This window comes from Plectrocnemia conspersa, unplaced genomic scaffold (genome assembly GCF_051122295.1).
Source record: "Plectrocnemia conspersa isolate PC_06_02 unplaced genomic scaffold, ASM5112229v1 ptg000010l, whole genome shotgun sequence".
Lineage (NCBI taxonomy): Eukaryota > Metazoa > Arthropoda > Insecta > Trichoptera > Polycentropodidae > Plectrocnemia > Plectrocnemia conspersa.
This window is the reverse complement of record NW_028277174.1, coordinates 25,096,295-25,108,989: the sequence shown is the minus strand read 5'-3', so window position 1 is coordinate 25,108,989 and position 12,695 is coordinate 25,096,295. Positions and strand designations below refer to the sequence as shown.

The 12,695-nt window shown below is 29.0% G+C and overlaps 1 protein-coding gene across 6 annotated transcripts in view; it reads right to left on the bottom strand.

Annotated features, from left to right (window-relative positions):
* Positions 1–12,695, bottom strand: part of ASPP (Ankyrin-repeat, SH3-domain, and Proline-rich-region containing Protein) — a 368,351-nt gene that overhangs the window by 263,036 nt on the left and 92,620 nt on the right. For all 6 annotated transcript variants that reach the window (XM_088194930.1, XM_088194933.1, XM_088194931.1 and 3 more), the window contains one exon: positions 11,201–11,290. In XM_088194930.1, coding sequence (XP_088051056.1) covers positions 11,201–11,290 — 90 coding nt within the window. The remainder of the gene's footprint in view (positions 1–11,200; positions 11,291–12,695) is intronic.

Genomic DNA, 12,695 nt, shown 5'->3' with positions numbered 1-12,695 from the left:
ATTTATTGCTTAAAAATATTTCCTAACTATTTGAAAACAGCTAAAATTAATCCGATAAAACGACTCGAAAAGGATCCTACAATTCCGATTAGTTATTACCATATGAATGTGCATTTTTCGGGACACTAGTAAAGTCCAAATACATTAAATATATATTTCTACTAGTGAAAATATAATTTAACTGATAAGCGCTAATATGCTGCTCAAAAATGTCTATGAGGTGCAATTTGACAGTTGCGAAACGTACATTTGCTGTTCAAACCCAAACCTAACCTAATGAAAGGTATAAAACTAAGTTTTAGAACTTTTATTAGATCAAGTCCAAAATACAAACTAAGACAACTCATCTCTCAAGAGAAAATAAGCGGAAGAATAAGTACAGAAAGACCTCGCATCTCACATAATGCTCCAAAGTTTGTCTGCATTTCGATATTACACTATGTATTAAAAATATGATAGCTACCCCTACCGATATTAATATAAGAGGGTTGATCAAAGTATATTCAAACCGAATTTTGGTCAATAGGAGAGGGCAAAAACAATTATCACTTCTCAGAAGTTAAAAATTCACGTCAGAAGCAATAAAATCGTGCCGTCGCTGTCGCAGTGGGAACGCTCGGTAACGAGCGTTCCCACTGCGGCGGCGACGGCATGATTTTATTGCTTCTGACGTGAATTTTTGACTTCTGAGAAGTGATAATTGTTTTTGAGCTCTCCTATTGGGCAAAATTCGGTTTAGATGTACTTTATTCGATTCTCTATAATAAATCGTTTTCACGGCGATGGCACGATTGTATTGCTTTTGACCTGGACTTGAAATTCAGTATATAGCAACACTGAGCAGCAAAGAAAACACGACTAATTATCAGGTAAATATGTTTAATGCTTAACTAAAATATTTCGCATAAAACATGTTGTAACAGTGGCTAATTTGTTTGTAGCATTTATATTTTTAGCATAGAAAGGTTAACCCGTACCTATTTTATTTATTCAAGAAATCATACTACGATGTTAAAAAATATATAAATGCCATTTTTGTCATGAGGTCCGGAATCATTGTTTTCTCATGGTTACTTCCTAAACTATGCAAATACAAAACACCCGACTATTTTTTCCCAGTACGCTTCAACCTAAAATAATAAGCTATATTGTTTCACTAAATATTATACACTCAAAACCGCGTAAAATTCTAGCTGGAATTTTGCTCGGACCGTTTCTCATTATATTGTATACGAACGATATCCTAAAAATAAAAAAGGTGTTTTAACAAGAGCTTACGGTTTTAAAGCAATCGCAAATCAATTACAAAAATCTTTTGAAACCTGAATTAAATATTGTGAGAGGAAGAAAATTAAAATCAACTGAATTAAAACAGAAGTAATTATTTTTATAAAACATAAAACAACTCTTCCAACACCTTTCTTAAATGAAAAGGGTAATAACATAAAATGGAAGACAAGCGTTAAATACATGAACTCACATCTGGAATAGAAGCTTAAATCGAAATGGCTTGCCGCTATTGCGACCCTTACTATCATAATTAAAACCCCAATTTATCAACAATTAAATATAACGATTTTCACATGTGCCTGCCCGGTTTTTCTAAATTGCAACTCATTTAAAATAAAGCTATAAAAATAATATATAATACACCTTTTAAAATAACCTTAAAATTGCATATTAGCCTTCAACTAACAACAATTAAAGAGCACTGACATTTTCATACCAGAAAATATTATACAAGTATTTCGCAAAGATACACTTACCCACTAATTTAATGTATCAGTGACAATGATAAGAACAACCTTATATTGAAATACAAGCACAAAAATCCAAAGATAACACATCAATGGTTGAAGATCTTTAGTGAAATGTACTCAAATTATTACTTAATTCATTACCAATATTTTTCTAATGCTAAAAGTAAACTAATTTTAGTGAATATTGTCAAATTATTGACTCTTGTGGTAAAATTATTGCTCTGGAAAGTATTTTACCATTAATTAGAATATCTTAAGCGTAATATAGTGGTTTATTTATATACTGTATTAAGTTTTTCGCTTGGTTGGAAATTAAATAAATGGTCCGCTCAAACGAATTTATTCGCTGAAAAAAACTGCGCATTTTCATACTATACAAAACGAAAGATTCTTTCATATATTGTACAACGTATGTAGAAAATTTTTCATTTACGACCCTCGAATCCGGCTACGAATAATTTCCTACAAGATCAAAAGATTTATTTATACATTATTATGAAGATCCAAAGCGATTCCTTCAGACAAGTCGTGTGTGAAAAAATCAAACAATACAAACACATGTACAAACCTAAACAATACATTATTTGCTCAGATTCTCCGCGATCGATCTGCGGTAGTTTGCGCCGTGCAAATCTGCGCGCGCTATATAAATAAGTCCTTTGGATAATATTTCTACAAGTGTTAACTCTTATCTCTCATACATCTAGATTTTTTCCCTTACTTCCAAGTCCTAAGTAAACGCTCGTTATTTACTCGTAATAACGAACGCCGCTATTAACGCAGTCCCTCGGTGGGTGTGTTTATGTTGTGTGTAATTGTTTCCGAGGCTGGTGAGCACTAAGGCATAATAACCATTCGCGAAAACTTATTTTACGACTGCACTAAGGAATAGGAATTATTAACACAATTTCTCAACAAGTCTTAAGATGAAAAACAGCTACCATAGAATATTTTTTTGATATAACAATAATAAATATCATACTGAAATATTGAGTATGATGCACTACAAAAATGAATCAAACACGATTCGATTATACCTTTAAATTCAACAGTAAAAAAATGTTTAACCAGGGTTGCGACTAAGTAAGAAAATATATACCCTAAATTCAGAATTATTCACTAGCATTTTCACTTATATTTACAAATAATCTGAGTGCTTAAGTTATACTAAAATAAATAAAGCGCGTTAAAAGCTTTTGAAAAGTTATTTTTTTTAAGAAAATGGTAATAACTCCTACTGTGAGTGAATAAATTATCTTATATAAATACACTCATAAACTCATATTCCAACACTGCTGAAATTTTCAGATAATAAAAATATGAATAAAGATTTGCAGCTTAGAATTTTCATATTTAGGACCGGATAATTTTTAGATTTTCCTGTAGTATTTAGTAAATTAAAATCAAATATTAAATAGCTGTAATTTACAAAAAGATTTTCAAAAGAAATTTTAGCTATTAACAAAACCAAAAATTAAAATCAGGAACAAAGAAGCCATTGAATCACTGATCACATAATAGAAAAATTTTACAATTTATATTTTTTGCAGTTTCGTTCAAAATTCATTTCCAACAAAACTACATAATCAACTTTTTCTTGAGCTCTCTAACTTGCACCTGAGAGTTCATCTAAATTCGATACCATGTAATGCTACAGCGACCATTGGCTTTAAAGGACCAAGAAAGCAGCGGCTTCCCTCTTCACGTTTTCCTCCACTCAATAAAGTGTATATAAGCGTATACATAACGCATATCATTCACTACCAAAACTAACTTTCAAGAAGAACATCCATCAGTTACTCCTGACTTGGGACATATTTGATCTCGGACGACTCGCACCAAGTTGAGCTACGCCAATTATCGACCGAGAAGCAGCCGCTTCTTTTTTCACATTAATCATGTTCTAGCTACGATATTTGCAATACAGAGTTAAACCTATATTCATAATTTACTTTTCTACTATTAACCCTTTGAGCGGTATCGCCGTACATGTACGGCGGTTGATTTTTCACTGTTTTGTGATACACCATATAGTTATATATTAACATATATAACTGAATAAATAAAAAACATTATATTTATATAATATTTTCTTAAATATGTTATATTTATTTTATAAAAAAAATATTAAGAGCCTCTGAATTGATATAAAAAAATCCACAAAAACCGAAAAATATATCAAATATATGTAAAATAAATCAACAAAATTTAATATTAGAAAAGTGTTATTACACGTTGAGAAGCACTGATTTTTTCTTTGTTATTGCCTTTAAATGCAATATAAATAATGATAAATAAATAACAACAAAAATAATTATGGAATAATATGTAAAATTAACTCACTCCCAGGTGTTTACTAAGAAATTAACAAAGTGTGTTTAAATTAACTAACTAATCAAAGGGTTAAAACTGAAATTTTTTTACAAAAAAAAAGATTTTACATTCTCTTGTATAAAAATAAACATCCTGACACAATTAGAACAATATCTACAGAATTGTTTTTTTTAATTAACCTTAATACAACTTAAAGTAGGTGAAATTGCAAAATAAGAATTTAAGTATGGTTAAGATAGAATAGATTTTAATGTAAAATAACCATTTTCATGCTTAAAATTGTGGTATAGTATTACAACATAATAAAGAAGTTAAAGTTATAACGACACTAATTAAGGCAAGATATATTTTTAATAATGTTTACTAAATGAAATGAGCTTTTGAACGTTCATATTAAGTACTTTTTATATTAGCTTTTTTTAACTGATGTACCAATTATACTTTACGTAAATATCAGTAGCTTAAAGTGGTTAATATTAACATTATCATAAGCTTTTACTAGCATTTAATTTAACTATCGCATAATTTATAGAGCAAACTAATACACAAGAGATAAAAGCAACAATCTCTATTAAAATCACTTTACGATCTAAGTTAATACAGATTTGCCAACATTAAAAGTTCGGAAGCGATTTAAAGACTGCTAAGGATGAAAAAATAGCGTATCCGTGATAAATGACCCAAAGTTGGCGGCGGCATCTGTTGCCACTTTTGCAAAGTGGATGTTTAGCATTCGTAGGTCGTCGGTTCGGAAAGTTGGCCCCCTAACGAAAGGTACAATCGTGGGCAGTTTCCTCTTGGAGCACACGCTTAATTCTGATGAAAGCCTGGGGTCGAAACGCAACGCTTTTCGAGTCGCATTTAAATATTGAGGCCTACATACTTAATGAAAATGGATCGCCCGAAGGCTGGCGCTTTCCATTAAGCCGAGATAGTTGAACCCACGGACACGATGAACAAAACAGAAAATTAAATATTTGATAAACACCCCAACGTGCGAGACGGCTCTTTGCATAATGTAGAAAGGTGTTGAAGGATACGTGACGGTGCTGTGTTTGCTTTTCGAACAATTATTTACCCTCATTGCGTGTTATGATGACAGTTGTCCGTAAAAGTATATATGTACGTAACATACTGCATCAGCTTCATTCGAGGTGTAATATAAATTTTTTGAAAGAGTTTCTGGATTATTGGCAAATGGAGTTACTTACCAAAATGTCACAAAAGATGAAAATATCCCATAAAATATTAATTTTAAATGAAACTTAAAAATGTGCATTGTATAATGTTATATTTTATTAATACTTATGTTGGATTAAATAATTAAACCACCCTTTCATTCAACATTTGTACTACCTACTAAATAGACTAAATTGTTGAGTCTAAGAGTTTTTAGCAAAAATTACAGGCGTGATAATAATAATAATATTGGTAATAAATCATAAGCACCGGTAACAAAGCCAGTTTCGGCAAGTGATTTGAAAAAATATTTTTTTTTAAATGGGACACCACCGTGAGAAAACTTTTTTTCATATTAAATAAAAGTACTCGACATGAATTTAAAAATCTCAAGGTATACAAAAATTTTCAGAAAAGATAATCTTTTTGTAATTAGATGCTTCGTACATATATATTGTCACTTTCTCAGATACTTCTTCAGAGTCTTTCTCTAACACTTCTACTCACATTCACACTGAAACATACACTTTAAAGTTCAATGCATCAAAACTTCAAGAGCTCGAGATTACTAAATTCATAGGAACATGCTAAGCCCGAACTCCATCGAAAATCACAGAAGCCGTCTTAACAAAAATAAACCCTGAAGACTCGAAGGTCAGGGCGTATTCTTTGTTCTTGAGAATGAACTCTTGTGTAGTATAGCCTTAAAGAAAAGATATATATTTAAATACGAACTTTTAAACAGTAATGTTTCTTAAACATCCTCATAAAAAATCAAGCGGTTTTATATCTTAACTATTAGAGAACATATCTCTTCTCAATGTTACTTAGAAACAGGGCTATATGTGGAAGAACTTGAGATAGTGATTAAAATTCAGCACATAATTATTCAAAGCAGCCATTAACAAAATACGATGATTTCTAAGCTCAACCATGTGGGGAATATTTATAAGAATTCTTAGTTTATATATACTAGTATGAGTATGTTATAAAATTTAATCTGTATATTATTAGCACACAGTTTGAAAAACTGTAAAATGTATTGGCTCTGATGCAATACGTTTTAATTGTTCTTAATAAAATATTAAGCACACAGTTGTAAAATGCGTCAGCTTTGACGCAATATGTTTCGATTGTTTTTAATAAATACACAACGATTTTACTGTGTGAAAATATATTGAAATATATTTTAAGCAATTATAGATATTATGATCAAGAATTACATCAAATATTTATTAACTAGCTATAAAATAAATTGATATTTTTTTATTAAGTGTAATTAAATTTACCTTTTACTTTTAACTTCAATTAACTTTATATTTAATCAGTACACAAAGATTTTAATTAATTTATTTAACAATGAAAGTATTCAATCCCACAAATGTTAAACTGAAACGATTTAATTTATTTGATCGCTTTGATCTAACAACGTGAATTATTTGTGGTTTAACTTGTATTACTTGTAAAACAAATTAATGATAGCAAAAATGTCAAATAAAATTATTTTCTTAATATTTTCATTTATTAAACAGAGAGTCAATTAAAATTATTTTATTATTATTTTAAAATTACATTTTGTTACGTTTAAATTTAGTATTGACTTACGTTAACGTGGAAAGTTGTACGATATCATTCACACCCATGCGTCAAACGCCCGCTTCGGGTGTTTCGATTAAAATTTAAGCTTAACTTTGCCAAGAAACCCGTCGAGAAAAGCCATAAATAGTTTTCCATTAAATTAATTTCAAGTAGCACCACACATAGATCAGAATACAAACACTGAGAGACATGACAATCTTTTCTTAATTAAAAAAAGAGGATTAGTTTATTCAATTTTAGTGTAAACTTTCAATATAGTATGTTAAAGCCTATTTTATGGCGGGGGTTGCTTTCTTAACCTAAACGTAAATTTGCCTGTGAAGGGTTGATATCCCAATAACACTTCGACTCATAAAAGCTCTCCCGCACGAGAATCAATCACAATCAGCTGTCCAGGTGAAATTTATCAAAGGTAAACATCGTTCGGATTTTTTTGCCATTGAGTTTGGAGCTACATACACTATTCGCATTCAATATAAAAAGTTGTTCAATACGCTTTGGAATGCGTTAAGTAAAAATTTGATCGATTAGGCATCTACGCCGTAAGAAAGTTATGTTCATTAATTACCGTGATTCTTGTAAGCAACTTTATTTTGACGCGTCTGAAGAACTTAAGAATAACTTATAGATTTGGAGAAGTGTAAACGCAGCACATGTTTATGTAATTAACGATAAATTCAAGCAAACATATAAATATATATTTATTCCTGGTAATAAAATTACGCTTTCATAAAGTAGATAATATACAATATTGCGTATAATATTAAGATAAATCAAAATATTGCATAAATATTCCCAAGCTATTTACATTTTAGCATATGGTTTTAACTGGTATTTATTATATATGAAATCTGAAAGCAAGGATAAACAATTTTTGTGAACTTCTCTGAATAACTAAGGGCAATTTTAAAATAAATCATTGTCACGTAATTATAAATAATAGTAAATTTATTGTATAACGAGCCTGTACCATTAAGTAGCTAAAAAACCCACAAGTGTATATATTGATTATATACTATAAATACCAAAAAAAGAAATTTAAGTTTAAATTTGCAAGACTAAATCTAAACAAAATCAGTAAACATTTTTTTAACATCACTGTGTTAAAAAAATAACTTTAAAGAACTCGATCAATCTTTTATAAAAAATTCTAAATCAGAAACCATAAAAAAATGAATTACACATACCGATATACACCAGGTGTTTTATTGTGAGTCTTATAAAAAGCTGAAATATATTTTTAGAACCGTCTAGTAAAAAACCTTCAACAAAAATAGTGAAATCTCTATATAACCCCAGTTATTTAAAATAAAATAGAATGCTGAAATGGGCCAGCAATGCCAAGGTTGGACATTTGACTTTGAAATGACATATAAAAGCTTTAAATGCCATATAAATATAGACTTTAATTTTTTTTTAAATATTAAAAATGGTTTAGGGTTTTGATTAGATTTTTTTTAAATAATTACAATTTAAATGTAAAAAGTCATCCTAACAAAAGCTGCAAGAATCAGATAAATTTCAGCTTGTAAATTCATATATAAATTATTGTTAATGTATTTTTTTTAATAAATATGTTACAAAATAATACTTTTTCTATATTTTTTACTGGAGCTCTTAAATTTTATTTAACGGAACTTATTTTGAAAAAATATGGTGGTTTAAGCTGGGTAGCCAAAATAGTCAAGATATTTTTAAAGCGAATTTTTTAAAAAAGTATATCTCATAAAAACTACGACAAATCAAACTTGAACTTTAACGCCAAAATCTTTTAAATCTTTTTTAATAAAAATGTTATGATTTAAAGTTATAATGACTTTACAGAATATATTGAAATCAGTGATGCACTTAAAAAAATGATGTCAAGTTAATTATGCAATAAGCAAAATTTTGCCTAAAATTAGTAAAAGTCCACTATTTAGCTATATTACTTTTTATTTTTTTATAGTCCATTTTATTACTTAAATTATAATTTATGTTTTTTAAAATTACAAAAGCAAAATAGTTTTTTTCTTAACTGTAAATTTATTTTTAACATGTCTCGATTTTGATAAAAAGTCCACACTTCACTGACAATTGAAAATACATTGTAAGAATTGTGAGTTTATGGATCAGTACCAACTATTTACCACCTCAAAACAAAAAAATAGTACGGCAAAAATGTGGCATCTACAGAGCGTCTAACGATAAATATTACGAGTAAAAATAACTCAAGCAAAGAACATTATGGAAGCTTTATGATACAATAATTTTAATATGCCAAAGAAACAAAAATTATAATATTAGTTTCAATTTACATTATTATAAAAAAAATCGATCAGTCGGTGTATCAAGTTATTGACGCCGGCCGATATATTTCCCTGCTGACATTCCAACACTGTAGGTGACAAGTACGTTATTATAAAATATTATAAACTGGGTTGTATATATATTTAAAACCATACTAAGTAACCTCTAAATATTTTTTAAATATGTAAAAATGTTGTATTGAATTATTAAGATATAGAGAAAAATAATTAGGGCTTCCAAATCGCGTAAGAACCGGAATGGGGCCCCGGATTCCCGCGTGTTTTTAAAGGAAGCCGGTTCTTTTCATTTCAATATCATGTTTAATTTTTTTTCTATTTTTCAAAACCGATTTAGAGATTAGTTAAACCCTTCTGGGCAACAATATTCGGTGTTTTCAAGAAGTCCGTTAAAATCATAGCTGCATACAGAGTAGGTAGTGATAAGAGGGGTGTCGGAGAGGTAAAATGAATTATAATTCAAATTTAAGACTAAATTCAAAATTCCAAGATATATATTATTCGTAAATTTGAACTCCGGGTCAGTATATAATAGTTGACAACAATTACACGGAAAGGAATCGAGTACCCGGTTCCTTTATAAAAACTGCCCGAGAACCGGGTAATTAATTTGGGTACCCTAAAAATAACCATATTATTTCAAGGACCAGTACCAATCATTTATTAAAATGTAACATCTACAGAGCGTCTAACTATAAATATAACGAGTAAAAATTAACTCAAACAAAGATAAATATGGAAGCTTTGGGATCAAACAGAAGCAAAAAAAAAAACAATAATTTATTATGTCAAAGAAACAAATATTATAGAGTTTTAAAATACAGTTAAAAAAATGATCAGTCGGTGTATCAAGTTATTCACGCCGGCCGATATATTTCCCTGCTGTATGTGACAAGTTCGTTATTATAAAATATTGTGAACTGAGTTGCATATGTATTTAAAACCTTACTAAGCAGCTTCTCAATATTTTTAAAATATGGAAAAATATTGGATTGAATTATTAAGATATAGAACAAAATATCCACATAATTTCAAACAAAGCTGTCATTTTTGCTTTATGTTTAAAAAATACGATTGTGTCGTATGGAAATAATTTTAAACTAGCAAAATTATATATGCCTAATTTTTTTAATGTCTTTTAATCAAAAATATTTATTTCTATCACGTGTGAAATTTAACTGAGAAGCCTTACTCGTCTATCAAACAATTTTAACTATTTAATCCATTGTTACATACCTTAACCAAACGAAATGCTATATTACTACAATACACCTTTAGTTAATTATCCATAATTAAGTCAACATTGTGGTATCATAGTTACTGTTTGAAACAACACGTGCCGACTCATATTTCATAACAAATGATTGTATTAATATTTAATTACATAATTCATTTACATAATTTATGCTACATAAATATTGAGTAATTTATTTCCAAGAAATTCATACTTTATTCATATATATTTTTTAGAAAAAAAATATTTAATATATAATATATATATATTCACAGCTATTTATAACATTACGGATATAAGATTTTTCACACAAGATGAATATTTCATGAGACCACTAGTGAAAAACGAGGGATGATCCTCCCCTTATTCATTGAGCCGATAAACGAATTGACTGTTTACACAAATCTAGCTCATGAGCAAGTACAATTCGCGTGCCATCAATCTTCTTCTATTTAGCAGGTGTGTTTATTTTACACACAAGCTTTTGCTTTCTAATAAAGCTGATGAGTTTTAATACTGTCCAAAATTACATACAACGCAATATTAAAGAAATTAACTCTTATATTATACGTACGTATGGAGCGTTTTATGAAACGTCCATCTTACTCTCGGATCCCTCTCAATATCCGTCTGTCAGAGGATTTTCCTGTTATTGACAGTTTCCGAGATGTTACACAACACACGCATAAAATAATTATTTCTGGAGCGTTTGCGCAAATATTTAATCACAATAATGTTGTAGTTGTATTTACGTTTTTAATTAATTATAGTACAATTAAAAAGCTTACCTGTTTTAGCGTATCTCAGCACGAAATTGACGCCAGTCTCTTGCGAAAGTAATATGTCGAGTGGTTTTTCATCTTCTCTCAAGACACGCGCTGAAAATTAAAATACTTAATTAAAATTATAAATATCAATTTTATCGTTGAAATTTTAGCCCAGACCACTTAATGTGAATTATTGTATTGAATTAGACGGTTAATATTAGTGGCAAAAAGGTAATTAAACACGTTAATTCCGCTTTTGAGCCTACATCACGCGACACCTACGACGAAAATCATATGCCAGATTCTGCGGTACCCGTTTCAAAATTCTCTCACTCCTAGCTCGAAGGATTTCGACCAAAAATCCACCAGATTTACATATTGAATCCGCTGGATTCCGGGTGTTATTTACGACGAACTGGGTAAGCCTGCATATTTTTATGTGACAGCTTCACTTTTTAACAGCATGGTCCATCGTTCAATGGATGAGATGAAAAAAGTCTTGAGAAAAGACTGGCAATAAATATGCTGCATATGTTTATCATATATATATATATATATATATATATATATATATATATATATATATATATATATATATATATATATATATATATATATATATATATATATATATATATATATATATATATATATATATATATATATATGTTTATCGTATATTAAAACATCATCATAAATATAATACATGTATTGCCAAATTTTCAATTAAGTCTGTTATTTTATATTATAATTATTTTTAATAAACACAAAAAACAATTTAATCTCAGAAAAGCGTTACGTAATTCCGAATTTCGTAATATTTACGTTTAGTAATAAAAGACATTGACATCAACTAAATTAAATTTAAATCGCTTAAGCCGTGATGTGCGTGTTTTTCTTTTCTTGACATAAAATTTTCTCGGGAAACTCCAAGGAAATAACCAGATAAAATACAAGAGGAAAAACGGAGCGAGATTTTCCCCAAACGAATGCGTCAGTTTGGGTCATATGCGATTTTATATTGAGGGTCATATTATAATTGGGGACGAGGGAATTAAATCCTATTATGACATACCATTTTTAATGGAATAATAATATTCATAAATTTGGCAATGTTTTAAACAATCATAGTTAGCTATAATCGATTTATAATATGCAATGCAATTATGTTAAGTATGACTCGTCGCTATTGTTCGCTGAAATTTTCGCAATATTTTTTAAAATAATCTGGGCTAAGTCGACTATTGTACGATATTTCCCAACGCACAATTTCTTAATGTCATTTTTAACAGATCGATCATCAATCATGAACGAATAATACGTCTTAATTATGAATGTGTGTTGTAACTAAAGTCAGTTATAGTTATGAGAGTAGATCCAAAGTATAAACGCGTAATTTTTTTGATAAATTTTCTAGACTTATAAGAAAAAATACTGACATACCAATTATAAAATGGTTAATAAATCGTAGTGAAATAATGATAATTAGTCATTTTAGTGAAAAAAATTTAAACAC